The sequence below is a fragment of the Pseudonaja textilis genome, chromosome 3 (assembly GCF_049901715.1).
Source record: "Pseudonaja textilis isolate UNSWEBS1 chromosome 3, rPseTex1.2, whole genome shotgun sequence".
Taxonomy (NCBI): domain Eukaryota; kingdom Metazoa; phylum Chordata; class Lepidosauria; order Squamata; family Elapidae; genus Pseudonaja; species Pseudonaja textilis.
This window is the reverse complement of record NC_141992.1, coordinates 31095666-31118178: the sequence shown is the minus strand read 5'-3', so window position 1 is coordinate 31118178 and position 22513 is coordinate 31095666. Positions and strand designations below refer to the sequence as shown.

The 22513-nt window shown below is 38.0% G+C and overlaps 1 protein-coding gene across 7 annotated transcripts in view; it reads left to right on the top strand.

Annotated features, from left to right (window-relative positions):
• ITCH (itchy E3 ubiquitin protein ligase) overlaps nucleotides 1-22513 on the top strand; it is a 63118-nt gene that overhangs the window by 19707 nt on the left and 20898 nt on the right. For all 7 annotated transcript variants that reach the window (XM_026697633.2, XM_087929145.1, XM_087929144.1 and 4 more), the window contains 10 exons: nucleotides 4839-4980; nucleotides 6624-6748; nucleotides 7865-8002; nucleotides 16560-16602; nucleotides 17390-17553; nucleotides 18534-18759; nucleotides 19783-19878; nucleotides 20532-20706; nucleotides 21317-21377; nucleotides 22094-22178. In XM_026697633.2, the coding sequence (XP_026553418.1) occupies nucleotides 4839-4980; nucleotides 6624-6748; nucleotides 7865-8002; nucleotides 16560-16602; nucleotides 17390-17553; nucleotides 18534-18759; nucleotides 19783-19878; nucleotides 20532-20706; nucleotides 21317-21377; nucleotides 22094-22178 (1255 nt within the window). The remainder of the gene's footprint in view (nucleotides 1-4838; nucleotides 4981-6623; nucleotides 6749-7864; nucleotides 8003-16559; nucleotides 16603-17389; nucleotides 17554-18533; nucleotides 18760-19782; nucleotides 19879-20531; nucleotides 20707-21316; nucleotides 21378-22093; nucleotides 22179-22513) is intronic.

The window sequence follows — 22513 nt, the reverse complement described above, 5'->3', positions numbered from 1 at the left end:
TTAGGATACCAAAGGCAAAAGTTTATACTGTCTATTGGAGAGATTTTATTTTCTGAACTAGGAGATTTTTTTTACCTCTTCCATGGGAATTACCATCACTTTTATGTTGATGCTAATATAGCTGTTAGCGTTTGTATGACTTGATCAGATAAGGACAGATTTTGATCAGAAGAAACTGCGAAAAAATATTTGACGTACCGTGTGCTATCAGAGCTACTGCTATGGATTCCTCAGGTGATTAAAAATATGTACTGAAACTGAAATTCCAAACTAAAAAACATTGAAAGTATTTAGGAGAAACATAGCGGATATGGAAATCATCTTGCATAAAATCCTGCTTAGGAATATGACTTTGTTGGCCTGATCTACATGGTGACCTAGAGCTGCATTAACTAATGGACACTCAACACGATCAGCTAACGTTTCCATTAGCTAACATCGAACTGTGCTGGCCTGTGAGTGAATCAGCCCTCTGGAAAACCTTGAGTGAATGCAAGGGAATGGAGCGATGGAGGCAGGCAACGAAATCTTCCTTTCGTGCCCTTGTCCATCCATATCCTATATTCTGCACTAGGGACACTTCATCTGCATACATTGCAACCCTCATAAAGAGGCCTTGTTGATAAAAAATATGAATATAATTGGTAAAATGATGTTGGTATATATAATAGGGGCAGAAAATGAGAGGTCATTTTTCCATGCCCTTCCTAGGCTTTCCAAAGATTCTGAAGACATGGCTTTGCCATCATGCTTGGGAATCTGACTATGGTATAGAACCTGTTAGACGGTTGTATAAATAGTTCTTGTTTAGTGACTGCCTTCTATATTGAATATTCACAATGATGATACTGATGAAAAAGTAACTTTGCAACCAATCCTTGCTTTTACCACCTTCACAAAACTGTAAAGCAAAGGAAAACTGAAGTGAGAACTGAAATCATACTTCAGTTACCACCGTTTCATTTAACAACCAAGTTGCCAGTCCCAAATGTCTTTGCTAAATGAGGACTATCTGTATGGGTTGTGATGCATTGATTGTACTGTCACCAAATACATTTTCTACCTTTTAATGTTTTTTATAAGCAGTATATATACTGACTCCTTTTTGCTTAATTTTGTTTACTGTTCCTTCTTGTTTCAATCAGTTGAGCCACAAATCTGAGATTGTTCAGCTATATAAATTTAAACAAATGATTTAACATTTCTGAAAAGAAAGTTATGTTACATTGAATATTAATCTTGTGGCATAAGCTCATTTTCTTGCTTGGCCTAAAAATCACTACTTAGCAGGAGTGTTCTAAATTTGGCAGGGATGACAAAAACTAATGTTCCCTTGCATTTTTGTAATTGAAGTGAGAGACTTGACACTTTTTTAATCAAATTGAGATCATATAGTGATGTTAATATCAAAATAAAATGGTTAGGGGGAATGTTAGCTGTTAGCCTAATTCTGTCACTATTATATATATATGTGTGTGTGTGTGTGTGTGTATACATACATACATATACATATATACATATACATACATATATATATATATATATATATATATATATATATATATACACACATACATACATACATGTATATATATATGGTATTCAGCTTTGTTCAGGTATTTTCCCACGTCGTTATAGTTGTGCTTTTAAAGTTGTAGCAATGTTTCAGCAGAATCTCATCAGCCAAACCTCAGGCTTCTGCATTGTGTTCCTCTGTGAGTCAGACTTTTACAGTTGTTTCAGTTTTAAATTTGGGGCTAGCCTACTGCTGTGCCAGAATGGTTTTTTCTTCATCCTGATTGGTTGGGAGTCTTGGTCTGTGTTTATTGGTCTTGGAGTTTGCTGTGTTCTGCTTGATTGGTGTTTCTAATATCTTCTGTCTGTTTTGTGGCTTTTTTGTGTCTTGATTGGCTGGCAACATTGTGTTCCTGTATTGGAGGCTTTTAGTGCAGCTTGGCTCCGGGTAAATGGACAGCTATCATTTGTTAGGAAGCTAGGTTTCATCTGGGTGCCTGGTTGGGGTGTGTTTGAGCTGGAGGTATCAGGGGGATCTGTTTGTGCCCAGGTGTTTGCCTGGCTAGGGTTAGGGTTAGGGTTAGGGTTTTCTCTGATAATTCTGTGGCTGGGGTTTTCTGTAGTGGCTAGGGTTTTGGTGCCATTGAAGTTGATGCTATGACCTGTGTCTTTCATGTGTTGGACTAGTGAGGACTTGTGTTCATCCAGGCGAGTATTTATTCTTCTGTTGGTCTGTCCAATGTATGTGGCCGGGCATGATGCACAGGGGACTTCATATATGCCTTGGTTTTCCACGTCAATTTTATCTTTGGGGTTTCTAAGGATGGCTGCTATTTTTCTGTCTGTTTTGAAGGCAGTCTTGATGTGATGCCTGTGTAGTATCTTACTGATTTTGTCTGTAGTACCTATTATGTAGGGCAGGACAGCTGTTCCATGGGTCTGTTCATCTCTAGGTCCCCATTATGTCTCAGTGTGTTTTTGTGGATCAAGCCGGTGATTTTGCTTTTGTGGAAGCTGTTGGCTGTCAGTACTTTAGTCAGGGTGCATAGTTCAGTCTTTATGTGTGTCTTGTCTGCCAGGCGTTTGGTTCTAGCAATTAGAATTATCAGAGAAGCCATAGAGATTGAAAAAGGAGCTGAAAGCATGAATAGAAGAGATGATTCCACCAGACTGTCAATTATTTGGAAGCCTGCACTCACAAACAAAAAAATCTCCACACCACTAGCCAGGCAAACACCTGGGCACAAACAGATCCCCCCTGATACCTCCAGCTCAAACACACCCCAACAAGGCACCCAGATGAAACCTAGCTTCCTAACAAATGATATTCATGTGAAATTAGATCTAATAGTTAGATCTATGTACATAATACTTAGTATATATAATACTTATAATAATAGATAACACTTAGATCTAATACTGGCATTGCCCCATTTGGCAGAAACAACATCAAATAGGTGTTTCTTTTAACTGTCAACTGAACTCTGACATCGACTGCAAAGATTTTTTTCCCATTTCTCAATATAATTTTTTTTCAACAATGTTTGAAGGCTTTCTTGTAACCTGTGTCAGATCACCCCCATAGCCTCTAAGTGGGATTGAGATCCATATTTTGACTTGCCCATTCCAGAAATTTTTCTTTCTTTCTTTCTTTCTTTCTTTCTTTCTTTCTTTCTTTCTTTCTTTCTTTCTTTCTTTCTTTCTTTCTTTCTTTCTTCCTTCCTTCCTTCCTTCCTTCCTTCCTTCCTTCCTTCCTTCCTTCCTTCCTTCCTTCCGTCTTTCCCTCCCCCCCCCTTCCTTCCTTCCTTCCTTGTATTGTCACCTTGTGGTGAGAGCAAACAAATTTAATAGAGAAAAATAAATAAACAAATAAATAAATAAAATTTTGTGATGGTGGGCTTCTCGGGCCCTGATGCAGCAAAACAACCTTTAACTATAACATTTCCACCAACCTGCTTTATAGTTGATATCAGGTTCTTCTAATGAAATTCTGTCTTTGATTTTCATCAGGCATTTGTTCTGATACTGTGACCAAATAACTATCTTTGGTTCATTTCTTCAAAGTACATTTTTCTAGAAATCCTGGTTTTTGCCTAGTGTTCAGGAACAACGTTTAGTTTTGCTCTGGTTTGCGGTTTGGTTTTTTTTGGATAGCAAATGTTTCCTCCTGGCATATCTTCTGTGTAAATCTAATTGGTACAGTTTCCTTCTAATGGTAGATTCATGCATTGTGACATCAGCAGTGGTAAGAGCTACCTGTAGGTCATGTGATGCAAGTCTGGGAATCTTAAAGATTTCTTTCAATATCTTACATTCTGCTGTTCTGCTGAACTTGCCTGGACAGACTGGCCTTGGTAGTGGTTTGAAATCTCCATGTCATGTCCACCTGAGCTGAGCTAGCGATAAATATAACAACGTGCTTACTTTTTCCTCCATGCAGAATTTTCATCTATTTAATAAAATACAATGAATACCATGCACCATTTACATTTTATAATCCATTGTGTAATTACACAATGGATTATAAAATGTAAATGGTGCATGGTATTCATTGTATTTTATCTCCTTTATCAATATAGTTGAAATGAAGATCAAATATATGTATGTTAAAATGTATTGGAAAAACTCCAAGATTTTAATGGGCTGTATATTTTTCACTTGACTTGTTTATTGATATCACTATATACTTTGGGCCTCACATTCTCTCTACCCCAACTAACCGCACAGAGTTGTTGTGGGGACAATAAGAGGAGGAAGGTATGTTGAATATGTTCACTGCCTTGAGTTATTTGTAAAATTAATACAAATCATGCATACATATATACATACATATTTTAAATGTGTTTACATTTACATTTAAGTTTCTAAGCACCTAAAATAAGCCTAGAACAATTTTTAAATGAAAATAATATCCTTCAGAAACCTCATAAGATCTACATACAAAATAAAAAATTGTTCTATACACAATATAATTTTGACTAATAAGCAACCTATAAATGTCAGAAACTATACATATGCACATGGGTGGAGTGAATATAAACATTTATTAATATTCATTCTCATATTTAGCTTATTCAAATAAAATGCATGCTTCAGGAGCTATAACATACTTTCCAGCATTCTAAATAAAGTGTTTATAATCTGTGTTATGATGCTGCTATCTATTTTAAATATTGAACATCTTTCCAATCTTTCAGTTTAGGTTTGATCTAGTTCTGCTGTAATAAATGCTTCATTCCTTGACTTAAACAGAGTAATATGAAACAATGTGATATCTATCTGTGGATCATTTTTGACCATGTTGTTCTCTCTTATTTTTCAAGTTATTTCTGCAAAGTTGAAAGAAAACAAAAACAAGTGGTTCGGACCCAGCCCATATGTGGAAGTTTGGGTTGATGGTCAGTCAAAGAAGACAGAAAAATGCAACAATACCAACAGTCCAAAATGGAAACAGCATCTTACAGTGTAAGTTTAGACATATTGTTTCATTCTAAGAAAAATAGAAATACAATCAGATAATATTATGGGATGAATATTGATAATGGAAAAATGCAGTGCTTATAAGGAAGGAGTATAAATGTTTATGGGCATACAGAATTTTGTTTATTTAAATTTGTTGGATACATTTAAACACATTTACCCAGTTTACATAACCTATCAAACATCTTAGAAGTTCTTACTTTCATTAGTAATTTCATTAGTAATTACTATTTTCTGCCTATTAGTCCACAAATAAATGGAGAAAATTTCCATTTGGGCAGCCTTCTAAACCCAATAAATGCCTAGAGTTCTCAGGCTACCTAATGCCATGACTGTCTAAAATAATAAATGAATTTGTTCAAATCCCCTGACCCTAAAGAATAAAACAAATGACTTAATTGGGATTAAACAGGGAAAGAAGTACACATCAGTGTGTACTAAATGTTAATGTTAATGTCTTTATCAAAGCAATTTACAACCATTAAAACTTTATAAAAGAATGCCGTTTAATTGGAAATGAAATTAGTTATTTTAAATGGGAAGCTTGCTAACTTTTCTATAACTCCTGCAATTCAGGTTTCATTTTAAGATAGCTACTTTCAATTGTCATTTCACATTTACTTTTGATTGATCTTTATTTTTTCTAACCACAACTGCAGAAAAACATTGACTAACTGTTGTAAATGGAATCAGTATGTTCATAGCTTTCTCTTTAAATTCTTGGCACTTATTGTGCATACTAATCCAAAATTCAGGGAGAGATACTGCCAGGGAGGTTTTTTTACAAGTAAGTGTCAGAAGAAACATCAATGTATTGTTTCTCAGTAACAGCGTGTATATCAGTTATCAGTTTAGCATCCATTAGAATAATGGATAAAAATTTTGAAAATCAATAAAACAAATACTTCTAGAGATACTTCTAAGATTCTGGATATTCTACTATATATTGTACCAACAAAAATGCTAAAACATTTCAAGAAAAACCAAATCCAGGAATGATCAATACTGTAATAGTTGGTTGCATCATCTGTAGATATCGGACATTATTGTTTTCAGAAATTTACCCCCCTTTTAGTTCAATTAAAGGCCAAAATTGACAAAGTACATTACAGTTTAAGCAAAGCAAATGTCAAAACCTTAAACAGCTTTTTTGACATATTATTAGTTGCTTAGAAAAGGCCTACCTGCCTTTGAACAAATCTTTTGGTTTCACGGCCGACTTGAGATCAAACACCGAAGGCCAGGCTTTCCCGCAGTGTGTTTTGATCACTGGCAGATTTTCTCCGCAGATCCCTTTGACAGCCTCAGCCGTCCTTCTCAAGTGGTCAGCGAGACACGGAAACACAAAGAGCTGAAAGAGGGCATCCCTGCGCTGTATAACTTCCTGGATAAATTGTAAACCGATTGAATGAAATAATACTGCATCAGATCTTACAAACAAAACAAATAATTTTTTGAAAAATGGCAAAGAAAAAGAAAAATAAGCAGTTTACTGGAATGACTTCTAGAGTAGGGTAAACAGTTGTAGGAGGAAAGAACTCAAAATTACTCATATTGTTTTGAGATAATTAAAAAAGATTTGTATGTTGCATAATATGTATATTTGATATTTGTTTCTGCTTTTTTAGAATTGTCTCCCCTGTTAGCAAGCTTCATTTTCGTGTATGGAGTCACCAGACATTGAAGTCAGATATCTTACTTGGAAGTGCCACTCTAGATATTCAGGAGACACTAAAAGCAAATAACATGAAACGTAAGTATGTAGCAACAAATTACTGAAAATTGTATACTTTTACATATATGTGGAGCCCTCTTTAAAAAAAGAATTAACAGGATAGCTGTGTCTGATACAGGCATGCCAATAATTCCAAAATTAAAACAATTGAATTTGAAATAATCTGTTTGGAGGGAAAAGCAGTTCTTCTCCAGTGTGGTGATTGAAGAATCCAGGCTTGGGGTTGACACATGCCTTTCTGCCCAGAGACTGAGTGGAAACAAGCCAGAGCAATTGTCTCAAGAACTTGTTAACAATCTCAAGTCCTCTCCTTGCTTGGAGATTAATTATGATGAGCCAGTCTATTTGTTGGCTCTTCATTCCATTGTGGTTATCAGCTTTACTTTTAGCAAAGCTATCTTCATTTTGCCATTTCTTCCCTGGAAGGATGTTCCCAATTTTATAATGTCTGTATATATTTAAAACTGATGGTGATGATGATGTTTCTAAAAGATGTTGATACTTAAAATTATACAGAAATACATGAGTTGAAATAGAACTCTGACTTTTTTATCATATTAGTCAAGTGATTTGAGTGGAAGTCCTATTTTAAAATGCAGTAACAAAAACTTTTGCAGGAACCTTTGCTGCTGATTTGCCCATTCAGGTAAAAATCTGCTGTAGCACATCTGAAAAATATTTGTGGTCCTTTTGGTCAAGGGTCTTCAAATTGGCAAGTTTAAGACTTGTGGACTTCAACTCCCAGAATTCCTGAGCTAACATGACTGGAGGAGGAATTCTGGGAGTTGAAATCCACAAGTCTTAAAGCTGTAAAGTTTGACGACCCCTGCTCTTGGTGAATGTCAAAATATCTAAGCCTTTTTCAGCTGCTGCAATAATGGAACAATTGTAAGAGCTCATTTCATCAATGAGATTTACTTCCATAGACTATTTAAGTATGCGTGGCACGATAAGAGCTGATATAAAGATAAATGTGGAAAAATAGGAAAGGAGCATTGAATTACAGTTAATATTATCAGCAACCCTTCAAAATGCATATGTGGGGATTTAAATATGTTGTTAACAATTCTAACCCATTTGCTTAGCTTTAAGCAGTTAAAACATTTTAATAGTTTATTTCTGTTTTTTGTATAGTTGAGGAAGTGATTATGAACATGGATCTTACTGGTGACAAAGAACCAACTGATGGAATTGGAGAGTTGTCTGTCTGTCTAGATGGTATGCAGGTGGATCCTGAGCTTCTGACTAATGGTGATGCTTCAAGCATAAGAAGTAAGTAATATTTTTCTATAAAGTATCTATGCCACATAAACAAAGCCCTCAATCTTTGTTCAGGTGACTCTGAGGTATTTCCTATGAGAAAAGTCTGTTGAAACCATAGATGCTTCACCTTAATTGCCAGAACAATTCTATTTTTAAATAGCATAATTTTAAATAAACTATATTTTACTGCAGTGAACATGATGAAAGTCTTAGCTACCAGACAATCTTAACCCTGCTTGGGATACTAAAGTGTTTTGGTTAGGGACCCAGTCTTTTGGAATAGCCCGGTCCCAAAAAATAATCTCAGACTCATCTCTTCCTTTAATAACATTCCCAATAGTAGTAAAGACCAAACTATTCCAGAGGCATTTGGAAGTTATTTGCCATCAATTATTTATTACTGCTGTGTTGTGATTTCATGTTCCAGATTGGATCATAATGTCAAGATTTTAAAAGTTAGATTTTATCATTTTAAACTATTTAAATTTATCATTGTATAATTTCATTGTATAATTGCTGACAATACTGTTGGTGTTTTAATTGTTGACTTTTGTTAAGTCCCTGGAAGATTTGGAGGCATATACATGTAATAAATAATATTCAGAATTAGCAATGTCTAGTATCAGCGTAGGAGTAACCAGAAAACCAGCCAGTTTCTGGACAAACAACCATTATGGCTTGATTGGGTTCGGTTTCAGATTCTTATAAACCTCCACTCTGCCAGGCTTTCAGAATTCTGCTTTTATCCTTTATAAACAATAGAGTTCCATATTCTCCCATGAGCTGTTCAGAGCGTTCAGTAGTGGGAGGTGCTTCAGTCTCTGCATGTCTAGGCTGGGCTTAATTTGTGGAACGCTCCTCCTCCTCCATGGGACTCCTCCCCAGCGTTCCCAGTTTTGGCTCAACCTCGTTGTGGATAGGCAGTGCTTTTTGTTCTTCCTTGGCCGAAACAGGAGTATTACTCAGCAGATTTGGATATAGTCCAGTTCGTTTTTTCAGGGTTTTAGCCTCCAAGTCACATTACGATCTCCTGACGTTAGTTCTCTCCATCTGGTCGTCAGAGGTCATTTGCATTTTCAGGCAGTGCTGTTTCATGCCCGAAGTGGCGGGCGGCTTTGGCATTGCTCCGAGCCCCCCCCCCCATCTGCTTGTTCTATTCCCTGCCATTGTGATTCCGCATTGCCATTCTCTATATCGGCAATAGCGGCGTGGGAGTTTTCACTCTCATCCGAGTCGTATCATTTGATTTTTCCCCTCAGAACGCCATCTTGGTGTGGAAAGCAGTAAGAATTCTTTCCACTCTTTTCCCCATCATTCCTTTTAGCCACAAGGAGAAGCCGTTGGAGGCATTTCCCCATGCGGCGGGAGTTTGTTGCTGGGAAGCGCATGCGTGCCAGAAGTAATGGCCATTGTTTTTGCTTTTGTTTTTAAAAACTGCATGGCCGTGCCATTTGTAACTTGAGCTGTGTGAGGTAGTTTTCCTTCCCAATCAGAGGTTTTTCCTTCTGATAACCTAAGGAATTATTATACCTCGTTTTCTTATTTGATTCAAGGTCATCTATGTATTATTGTTGGCTTAACCCTCACAGTCTTACTCACCCAGTGGCACAACAGTGAGCACCCAGGTCCGTGTCCACGTGTGCAGGGAAGCTGTTGAAGGCCTCTCTTTATTATCTTGGCCTTTCAGGAGTTCTTAATTTGGCTGTTTGGATATTCACTATATCAAGCTGTTTCTCTATTAATTTAGATATATATATATATATTTGTATCTATATATATATATTGGTGACTTTCATTCACTCCAATAATAATAATAACAACAGCAACAACAATATTAATGATATTCAGTATTAATATCTTAATAAGGAAAGATATTACTATGATACAACTCATATATACATATATCTTAATTGAAAAACAAAACAAAAAACAAGGGGATAAGATATTATCAGGGCAACCGGTCCCTTCTTGGATCAGGCCCCTGGGCATGCCATCCGCCTCAACAGTATCACTTTGAATAACAAACATACTGCATCTCTTTCAATTCAAAATGGCAGGCGGTAGTAGCTCTCAGACCTCAACATCAAGGGTCAAATCTAAATCTCAGCACAAATCCAAGCAGACAAAAGGTCATTCTAAAGCTTCAGAAAAGGATGCCAACATGCGCCACAAAGCATTAGAAAAGCAAATAGATAGGTGTGTAAGGGAGGCACACAGAGCCTCACAGGACCTTCTGCCCCCGAGTCCAGTACCGTCTACTTCTTCCCATCCTCCTCCTCCCCTAGATCTCTCCCTCTCATCCAGACACAGCTTGGTTTCCCAGAGTCAACAGGCCCAGTTACCTGGAACACAGACCACGCGAAGGGCTCCTGAAGCTACATTCACTCTGACGGCTGCCGGTCTTCAACAGACGACATTCTTCCAGAGGAATTTCCAGAGGGAATGATGGCGTGGATGGAGCTGGCAATCTGCCAGGGAATCGCAGCAGGTCTTCAACACGCAGTTCTGACCAGGGAACACCCAATAACCACAGACTATGATTCTCAATCTCTAAGGTCGTTGACCAGATCGGAGCAACACTATACCCAGGTACAGTTTCAGGGGGACATGCCCCTCCAGGGGCCGCAGGAGGAGGAGAAGGAGGCAGAAGAAGTGGATCGCATTGATCAAATGGAACAGATTGGGTCAGGATCAATACATGACAGTGACCCGGCCTATCAGAAGCAGACCCCCTAGAAAGTGGGATGTCTGAGGATCAGGGCCTTATTCCTGATCAACTGGTATTCTCAGACTTATTCCGCCCACAACTATTCAGATCACTTTTGTTTAAGGCAAAAAACATTGCATGCCTGAACAAGTCGGCCCCTTCTACCACTCCAACTCCTTCAGAAATGGGACCAGAAGATCTAATTTTCAACCAACCGGTAGTCGAGGCAGATGTGATTCCAGTTCCTCACATGTTGGTACAGAACCTGTTATATCCCATGTGGGCAGGATACACCGCTGCAAAGTTGGTACAGAAACAGTGGGCGTCTGCAGCGGTGTACCCTACCCCCATGGGATATAACAGGAAATATTTTAATTTGGCCCCTTATTTCTCAAAATTGTTGAATACTCCCGAGGTAGACGAACCTATAGTGGGATTAGTGTCCTCGTCCTCCATTCCCAGTGAAGTGTTGGAGGCATTAAAGCCGGAGGAAAAATGGACCGAACTTGCCCTATGCAGGGCCCATCAGTCTGATGCGTGGGCCATCAGAGCGGCCACGGCTGCTTCCTTCTTTACCCATGCTTCTCAGGTGGCTCTGTCTCTTATGGGAGCATGTCCCTAATTCCAACATTAGAGCGCACCAAGATATTGCAAAACTTATAGCAGCTGCTGAATTCTCAGCTGATGCAATTTATCATGCGGTCAAGTTTTCAGCCAGGGCCATTACCTCACATGTCACAGCGTGACACTTACTATGGTTAAAACATTGGCAAGTGGACATTAAGCACAAATGCAAGCTGGCTTCATCTATTGCGGGAAACAGACTCTTTGGCCCTGCCCTCGACCCGCTGCTAATCGAAACCCGTAACAAAAAGAAAATTTTCAGAAGTCAGATTCTAGAAACCCTCAGTCCTTTTGGAGGGGATCCTTTCAGCCCTTTTATCAGGGATTCTTCTCACCCAGATACCAGAGACCCCCATCATTCAGACCAGGGCAGCAGCCAGAGAGATCCGACTTCGGGGATAGGAACAGAAGGGGTGGCCAATCCAAGAGATCCTTTCGAGGAGCAGAAAATAGGTTTTTCCGACGTCCAAGATAACTTTCTGAACCCGGCTCCCATTGGTGGACACCTTAAATTATTCGCAGACCAATGGGACTCCTCAACGTCTGATTCCTGGGTCAGAGACACAATCAGATTTGGTCTTGTGCTGGAGTTTCAATCCACTCCCCCAGACTTTTTCATGTCATGCCCTGTTTCCAGAGATCCGGTTAACGTAATCTTATGGAAACAGATATCCATCTGGACATGCGAGCCATCCAACCAGTAGCTACCAATCAACGAGGGCGAGGTTTCTATTCACATCTTTTTGTTGTCCCCAAAAGTTCAGGGGGGTGGAGAGCAATATTGGATCTGAAACATCTCAACAGTTTCTTAGTATATCACAAGTTTAAAATGCACACCCTGCAATCTATCTTACTTTGCATCAGAAAGGGTGACATCTTTACGTCCATAGATCTGACGGAGGCGTACCTACATATTGCTATTCGGCCTTCCCACTATAAATTTCTGAAATTCCGTTATAATAACCACCATTTCGAATATGTGGCCCTTCCTTTTAGACTAGCTTCTGCCCCCAGGACCTTCAGGAAGGTTCTCCGAGCGCTAGCTGCTCATCTCCATGATATCCCCGTACGACTCCAGCGTTATCTTGATGACATCTTGATTTTGTCATCTTCCGATCATCAAGCAGAGATACTCAGAACATATTACAATCCCTACAACAACACGGGTTCTCAATAAATTGGAAAAAGAGTCATTTAACACCATCAACTCGGTTAACCCATCTGGGGGCAGTCATAGATATGGTGGAAGGCAAAGTTTACCTGTCAGCAGATAGACTAAATAGCATTCAGCAATTAGTTAGGGAGATCAGGGGCCTTAAGAGGGTGTCCCTAGCGGAACTATCAAAATTGTTAGGCAAGATGATCTCATGTATATCTATCATCCCTTGGACCCGGCTCCACACTAGATCCCTCCAGTGGTTTCTGCTCCCATACCAGCGCACTGGCCGAAGCAACCTCAAATACAAGGTCAAGGTACCATCAAAGGTCCTCATATCTCTCCTCTGGTGGACCAGACCAGTCATCAACAGAGGCTGCCTCTTCAAAGAACCACACAGACTTACCATCACCACCGATGCCAGCCTGTTTGGATGGGGAGCTCACTTTCAATCATTCACAACCCAAGGCCACTGGTCCGCCATAGAATAGTCGTGCAGCATAAACTGGCTGAAGCTTTGAGCAGTACACCTGGCTCTCCGCAGCTTCCTTCCACAGGTACGCAATCAGCACATACTAATATTGACCGACAATGTAACGGCCAAAGCTCACATAAACGGGGGCACCCAGTCGAAACATGCGGGAAGCGGAGCACTTGTGTCGTTGGGCGGAGAGCAACATACTTTCCATCAGAGCAGAGCACATTTCAGGCCTGTTGAATACACAGGCAAACTGGCTAAGCAGGGCCATGATCGATCAATCGGAGTGGTGCCTCCATCTGACTGTTTCAAGAGGTGGTCAGGACATTTGGACAGCTGGTGGTGGACCTATTCGCTTCCCCCTCAACGCTCAGCTCCTGAGATTTTTTTCCAGGTACCCCTCACATGGAGCGGAGAACTTCAATTCACTCCGCTGTCGTTGGCCCCTGGGACTTCTTGTATGCATTCCCGCCACTTCCACTGTTTTCCAAGGTCATTCAGAAACTGCTAGACGAGAGGGCGGAGCTGCTTCTAGTAGCTCCTTACCCGCCCAGATGGCCGTGGTTTGCAGACCTCCGCAGTCTATCCGTATCAACACCATGGAGAATTCCGCCAGACAGGGTCTTGCTAACCCCGGGACCCCTTCAACATCTGGACCCTCAATGGTTGCACCTGACCGTCTGGAGGTTGAGCGGAGTCTGAAGAGCGAAAAGTTTTCCAACAGAGTTATCGCCATCATCCAAGCCGCCAGACATCCCTCAACAACTCGCATTTACAATGCCACATGGTCTAGTTTCTGCAAATATTTCTGTACCAAGTCTCAATCCCATCTCTCCATCTGTGGTTCAAATCCTAGAGTTCTTGCAAGAGGGACTTGACAAGGGATTATCACTTAATACGTTGAAAAGACAGGTGGCGACCTTGGCATCAGTTTTCACTTGTGACTCTTTCCCATCATCCACACATACGAAGTTTCCTTCGAGGAGCCACAAATTTACACCCTCCAGCAGTACACCGTTATCCCACTTGGGACCTTAACAAGGTCCTTGTCGCACTCACTAAGGGCCCTTTCAAACCCTTGAAATCGTCAAGTCTCCAATTTCTGATGTATAAAGTAGTTTTCTTTGTAGCGATCACTTCTGCTTGTCATATTTTGGAACTTGCAGCTTTGTCTATCAGACAAGATCTTTGTGTTTTCCATTCTGACCGGGTGGTCCTTCATCCTGATCCTACGTTTATACCAAAATTAACTTGGTTTTTCATAGGGCACAAGAGCTGATACTTCCTCATTTTTGTCCCAGACCATCCCAGGGGTTGGAACTACAATGGCATAGGCTTGATGTGAGGCGAGCATTGCGAATATATATTAACCGTACAGCGACTTTCAGAAAAACGGAAGCCTTATTTGTGTCGTTTCAGCCCAATACTCAGGGATGCAAGGTCTCATCTTCTACAATAGGCTATTGGCTACAGGCCGCGATAGCGAAAACGTATCAGACTCAATTACTGCAGGTGCCCAGGGGCATAACAGCTCATTCAACAAGGAGCGCCGCAACATTGGTAGCATGGGCCACACAGGCACCAATAACTGAAATTTGTCGAGCTGCAACCTGGGCCTATCCATCGCCATTCATTAGGCATTATAAAATAGATGTGTTTGCATCCGCTGAGGTCTCCTTTGGCAGAAGAGTTCTGCAATAGGTCCACGGGGACCAGGAGGGGATTCCAGGCCAGACGGAGTCCCTCCCATAGGACAGGCCAAGCTTTGGTATGTCCCACTACTGGATGCTCTGAACAGCTCATGGGAGAAATGGTGTTGGTACTTACCTGACACACCTGTTCTCTTTGAGCTGTGAAGAGCATCCAGCCCCACCCTTTTTCCGTCTGGTGGAGTCCTGTTTCGGCCAACGAATTGTTAAGGCATTGAGGGCGAGGGCATTTATTTCTCTCGTCTTTGCAAAACTGGGAACGCTGGGGAGGAGTCCTGTGGAGGAGGAGGAGCGTTCCACAAATTAAGCCCAGCCTAGACATGCAGAGACTGAAGCACCTCCCACTACTGGATGCTCTTCACAGCTCAAAGAGAACAGGCGTGTCAGGTAAGTACCAACGCCCTATTTCATTCAGTTTCTGTTTCCTGATGTGGGTGACCTCAGATGATTGACACTGGGACTCTAGTCTTAAGTATAAATTCTTGTATTCAGCCATCTGTAGGGCAGGGAGCCATGGTGTTGCAAAAGATTAGCAACAATCTCCCCTTCTAACTTTTGATTTGTGACCACTGAAGCATGAAAAAAAATGGCACAGATACTTTGTATGTATGTGTACTGTATGTATGTGTACTGTATGTTAAGCTCTTTTTTAATAACAGGAGAGTAGTGACAGTAATTCAGTTTGTTAGTTAATACTTCTAAATATTTTTCTCAAGCTACTGTATATTGCATCCATCCATCATATGTTGCTGATACTGTAAAACCCTACCTGATCTGTGGTCAGGAATCAGTTTTCATTGTTGTCAGCTCTTTAGTGGATTTTATCTTACCAAAATTTTCTTGTCAGAATCAATTTATTTTTCTTTGAAATTTTATTTTTCTACTTTAAGCCTTTGATAATGTTTCTAATAAAAAACCTACTTTTTCAGATTCCATATCTATTTTTACTTTTAGTGCTTGTTTTTCTTCCTGTGGCTCTTTTAAAGTGTTGAGCTATATCACTTATAATTTTCAATTTGCATTGACTGTAGGCACATAAACTAGGAATTAAAAGAACTTAGTCTAAGTTATCAAAAAGTAACAGGATAAAGAAAAATGTATTAGACCATTTTGTATATATTAGACCAGTTTGCCATCCACCAAATTCTTTCTCAAAAATAATGTTTTGATACTGTCTTAGAAACATCACATTATCATTTCTCTTTATCAATCAATTTATATTTATCTCTCAAGTTTTTATTTTTATGTATGAAGTCCGAAATAGCTAATTAAAAAATCCAGGCAAATAAAAGTTATCCTTTGATCCAAAGAGATAATATGGATAGGTTACTGCCCTGGGGAGTTGATTTCAAAAATGTTACTTCATCAAAAAAGATACTAACATTAATCACCATTATTCCATTTTTTCCATTTGAGAAATAACTGTCCATACTGTGTTATCCATAGCCTTTAGTCTTCCTGCAATTTTGTTTATTTTCAGTCTTCATCAATGTATAGTTTAATTAAAGACAAGCAATGGCATCTACAAACTCCGTCTTTTCTGATTTTAATTTATATAAAATCACAGAATTTTCTTTCCCTCTTCTCAGCTCCCTAAAAAGCTTACCTGATTGTGGGGGATTCTCTAGAACAGCAACACTGAAGGGATAATGAGGGACTGAAGTGAAAGGAGGTATTGCTGAAAATTGCCAGCCTCCTCTGTTGCTCAGCTAAGAACTCTTTTGTGGATCCTGGTTCTGGATTCTTCTGTTTTGGTGGGACAACTATGGTCCCACTTTATCATATATTTAGTATTGATATTTAGGTGCATAAAGTTGCCTGGTATAATTATGTAATATTTACATCTTTTTAGTGTGATAAATGGTGTAAATTTGTATTGCCTTATGTTTAAGGTCCTGACCAAAATGATGGCTCCAAAGCAAAAAATGAAACAAGGTAAGGTGGTTCTAGTTGTATCTTACCATTGCTGGCCTAGCTATAGTATAAATGCATTTAAATTTTATATTTAAATATGCATTTAAAGTAAATAGACTAATTCAGAAAGACTAAGAGAGAGCAGATAAATATAAACTGATTCAATGACATGGTTTAATATTTGGTGAATTGGATCTATGTTCTAATGTCATAAAATCCTTTCTCGTCTTTCAGCACTATGCTGTCAGAATTATTCATGTCACTCTGGCTATATGAAGGCCAACCATAACAATCTACAGTGACTTCCTGCCTATTCGAGGAACCTGTGCAGACAGCTCATGCAAATGTCTCCATGATGTTGCCCCACCCAAGTGTTTTTGATCCCAGCCCATTATTTCTTATAACATCCATTCTAGTATCTCAGGCAAAATGAGATACATTTTCCCGACACTATTTTGTTTCTTTTCCTTTGATATCTCTTATGTCAAGAATTGCTTTTGAGAATAACACAGGAAATAACCTGCCCTTATTGAAATTTCACCTTTTTCATGAAGTTTATTTTTACCTGTTTTGCTCTCCTTCCCCTTTTTCAACGTAAAATGATAAGAGTGCTTACCATCTTCATTGTGGGGACAATGGGCATTGTCAGAAGGGAACACTGGAGATCAGCATATAACACTGTAATAGCTTGAGTGATCCTTTGCCCTATTATGGAGCACAGTAGTATTTGATTTGGAAATTTAACTCTTTTTATCTAGATGCCAAATTCAATTTTCAAGGATAAATTGTGTTTTCCTTTCTATTTAAGGTGTGGCAGTATTGACAGTTGTGAGACTGCTGTTTCCAGTGAAAACAAGGGGGCTAATACCAGTGACTCTCCATTAATTGCAAATGGTGGCTTCAAGCCTTCTAGACCTCCCAGGCCCTCTCGACCACCACCACCCACCCCGCGTAGGCCTTCAGCTCCAGTTGGTATGTGAATATCAGTATGAGATAAGTTTTCAAATTCTCTTGAGTTCAGAGTTTATTTTACTTACAAATGTTGCCAGGAATTTGTTCCTGACCAGCTCAAGGTTGACTCAGCCTTCCATCCTTCCAAGTTTGGTAAAATGAGGACCTAGATTATTGGGGGCAATATGCTGACTCTGTAAACAGCTTAGAGAGGGTTGTAAAGCGCTGTAAACTAGTGTATAAGTGCTATTGCTATTGATTGCCCACTGCATTATTTAACTTTCTGACTTTCAGGAAAACATTCTCAAACTATATAAAGAGAAGTTTACAATGCTAAGACATGGATGATTAATGTTTGGAAGATTTTACCATATTTCTATAATAAATTTTTCATACTGAAATTAATTTTCTTTCTTTCTTTCTTTCTTTCTTTTTCTTTCTTTCTTTCTTTCTTTCTTTCTTTCTTTCTTTCTTTCTTTCTTTCTTTCTTTCTTTCTTTCTCTCTCTCTCTCTCTCTCTCTCTCTCTCTCTCTCTCTCTCTCTTTCTTTCTTTCTTTCTTTCTTTCTTTCTTTCTTTCCATGACCCACCCACCCCCACAAAAAATCCCTGGCTTTGCAAATGTATATATTTATATATTGCCTCCTGCAAATGTGAATATTCTCATTAAGAATTTCTTTTTTCTGATCAAGAGAACGAGAACTTGTATCCCAAATTGTTCATCTTAATTTTCTGAAACTACAGTTTCTCAAATGGAATTGGTTAAAATTTAACTGGGAGCTACTTTTTTAAAACAATCAATCACTAATTTTTAATGTAATGTTATAAATGAATTTTGATATTGAAGTATTTTCTAAAAGGCTTTTTTACTTACCATTCTTTATTTTTAAAAAAATCTAATAATGCTACTATTATCATGTACCTTATAGAAACCTACAGGTTTTCTCTGATGTATCAGAGTAAAAGTAATCATTGCCTTCTTTCCAATCTGTATTCTCCGCAGCATGTGTCAATGGCCCTTCTTCCACAGAACCAGAAGGGGCTAATAAAGAAACTGGGCCAACCGCAAGCACGTCAGCATCAGAACCAAGTTCTGATGGAGGAACTGCAGGGACAGCTCTTCCTACAGCGGCTCCTTTAGCTACACCACCCATATGCAGACAAGTTCAGCCAGCAACTCCAATTTCACAGCCCCATCCTACAGTTAGCCAAGGTCCTCTTCCACCTGGGCAAGTGTTCAATATCATTAAATTCTGTATTACAAATATTGTAGCTTAGCATATTTTCCTCTAAAGATAACATTCATCTTGTTCATGTCTGAAATCCACCCAAAATATGGTTTGTATTCTCAGAAATACAATTCTGCCACCTATAAATCAGTTTTTAAAGTTCTTTATGAAATCTCATATAATGTTACAAATATCAAAATTTCTATAGCAACGAATGTTGAATACAAGATAGCTGATACAAGTCCAGCTAAGCAGGACTTAGCTTAGCCTTCTGCAATACTCGTGGAAAAATATGATTTATAATTAAAATGATAGTTTCCAACATGATTAGAAATTATTGGGTAATATAAACTAGAGTGGCTGTTTTCCAAGTGATGCAGCACCACTATGTCGTCATAAATTCTTGTTCTCAAGTTAATGTTATATAGTAAAGATAAAATTGTCCATATCTAAATGGTCTGCTTCTTATTAGAAGAATTGTAGTCCAACACTTTAATATATACTGCAAAAATACGAATAGAATAGAATTAATTGGAATGACAAGCAGGTTTTGTTCTGCTTTTCCCAAAACTTAAAATGTGATGGGAAATGGGTATTGTCAGAGCACTAGATCACAGAGACAGTGATTCAGATCCTAACTTCCAAATTAAGATGAGTAGTTGATCCAAAATTCTTAGCCTACAATAGTTTGCAGAATTACTATGAGGTTAAAATGAGAAATTCCATGTTTGCCATTTGAGCTTAAAAACAGTGCAAATGTGACAAATATTTTTAGCCTAGAAAATTTGTAAAATTGCAAATTGTTGAAGAATTTTGTTTATCAAGGATTGGACTATAGTAATAGCAGACTTACAAATGTGAAATGAAAGTAAGGCTTTTGTTTTTATAATGTCTATATATGCAGAAAATGGGTGCACTTATTATATATTGCAATTGTAGAGATGGTTAAGAAGCCACTGACAAATAAGCAACAAGGTGATGGTATTTGAAAAAATTCACACATAACAGTTTGTTTTTTTCCAGGTGGGAACAAAGAGTGGATCAGCATGGCCGAGTGTATTACGTAGATCATGTAGAAAAAAGAACAACATGGGATAGGCCAGAGCCTCTTCCTCCAGGGTGAGCAATTCTCAATGTATGAAACTCATGGATTGTTTTTTACTAGGTTGTTATTGTTTTGGGAGTTATATGTTTTATTATTTTTGAATGTTGTTGTAGATCTAGAAATTTGGGATATTCCCAAGCAGTTGTAAAAGAACCTATAAATATAAATTCAGCATTGTTAAGTTTGCTGTACTGCTTCTACCTTTTTTCTGGTCCAGTAGAAAATAAAGCAATCATATCCCATTTTTCATATACTAATATATTTATTAAAATATATATGATACACTTGAATAATTTAAAAAGAAAAGCCTTATTTTTGCTATTACAGACAAAGTAGACATGAAAAAATAAAGTGTAGATGCTTTAATTAAAATGCAAGAATTGAGAAATAGAATGGCATAGGGATAGAATTAAAGATAAAGTACTCTTTCCTCACTGTTCCAGTAAAATTGAGGAAATATTTTGCTTGACCCGTTTTATTTTTTTGTGTGTAGATTTATATTCTGGCTTTTATTCAGGATCTTCCAAGTAGCAAACATAAGGCTCCCTATTTGTGTGTGTCCTTTATACTGCATGCATTCTCCATTTTCTTTCTTTTTTTTATCTGATTGCTGTGTACTTTGTGATCTGTGCTGCTTTCATTTAAATATAACACCCTTGTTCTTTAGTTGGGAGCGCCGAGTAGACAACATGGGACGGATTTATTACGTTGACCATTTCACCAGAACAACTACTTGGCAACGACCAACTCTGGAATCTGTCCGTAATTATGAGCAATGGCAACTTCAGCGTAGCCAGCTTCAAGGAGCTATGCAGCAATTTAACCAGAGGTTCATATATGGGGTAAGAACACTGAAGAATGGGTTGCATATCAAATCTAATAAGTACATTAGCACAACACCATCTAATGAAAAATAAGAATTGCAAGAACACTATATTAATTAATTTCTATTGAGAATTCATTAAGTTTCCCAAAACAAAGCCGTACAATAAAATTTAAATGTAATTTGCTTGATATACATACAAATTACTGTTTTCCTTCTTTTATAGTTTTGGGAAATTACTTCCGCTTATAATATTATTTTGAAAAAATCTTTACTTTTTAGGAATATGGCTTAGATATTTCAGACTATGTTTCACGTCTTTCTTGAAACAATATAAGTAATATTTAGCTCAATATAGAGATTATGATCATAATTTATTCAAGAAAGACATTCACATTGGCAATATTTCATTGGATTTGCAGAATTTCACCTGAACTCAGTCTTATTTTGTAAAGTTACCCCTTAAGTCTTGAACCCTAGCACTTCTTGTATTAATTTTGTTTATAAAGATATATCTATCTGTCTGTCTGTCTATCTATCTATCTATCTATCTATCTATCTATCTATCTAGATCAGCACTAGGACAGTTTATTCAGTGGTTATTAAGATGTGTCTTCTTGTGATTATAGAATCAAGATTTCACACAGAATAAAGAATTTGATCCTCTTGGTCCCTTGCCACATGGATGGGGTAAGATATTTTTAAGTTCTAGTTTCTAGTATCATTTCTTTGGAATTTATTCTTACTCATTTCATTTAGTAATCACTGGGATATTTTTTTCTTATCTGACATTCATGACCCCATAATTTACATGCAGTGGCACTGAGATGCATAAGCCATATAAAATGTTTGGGGTTTTTTTTTCATTTATGGAGTTAATGCAGAACGTCAATTTATTTTTACTACTTTACATGAAGAACTGCATAATTGTTTAAAATCTGGAATCAGGATTTGACCTTTGTTTCTTAAGAGAGAAACAGTGAGCAGGATGTATCAATTTAAATACTTCGTCTACCTATCTATTACAGAAGACCATATTTCCAGGTAAAGCCAATTCAAAGATTAAAGATTAAAACCAACACAGAGTTATTTCAAAGCTGCCAAAATGTAGTTGGATAGTGTCAGAATAAATGCTTTCTCAGTGAGAATTTCCATACTTGCAATTCCTTACATCCTCTGAAAGGTTCCATTTGAGCAAGTTCATCTGTTCATTATTTCCCAATGTTCATGTCCTATTACACATCCTAAGCTTTTCCTTAGAGGCCCTTAACACTGGTTTTGAGAGGAGGGGCATCCAAATTGTTGTAGTGCATAAGCGGGGTGAAATATTTTCCATTAACAAACATGCCCACATAAATATTATTTAGACATGTTTTACATCAAACTAACAATGTATTTTCTCTCAGAAAAAAGAACAGACAGCAATGGCAGAGTATATTTTGTCAATCATAATACTCGCATCACACAGTGGGAAGATCCCAGGAGTCAAGGGTAAGATCCAGCATTGTTCAACCATGTCCCAAAGGGTATGCTTTTTTTCCTTACAAGCAGTGAAAGAAACATTGAGTATTAAAAGATCTGTAATTCATAAAGGTATGGAGAATCTTCTAACTTTGATTGTTTCCTGCTAAAACAAGCACCTTTACTGTAGTAATAATGCAGAAATGCACATGTACATTGAGTAAAGCTTTATAATATCACATTTATCTCTTTGGACCTCTCAGTGAAAATCTTACAAAGTTTAAATACTAACATTTGGTTAAGATACAGTATAATTTCATGTGATATACAGAATACTTGCAGCATGTGTTTGAAATAAGAGCTCA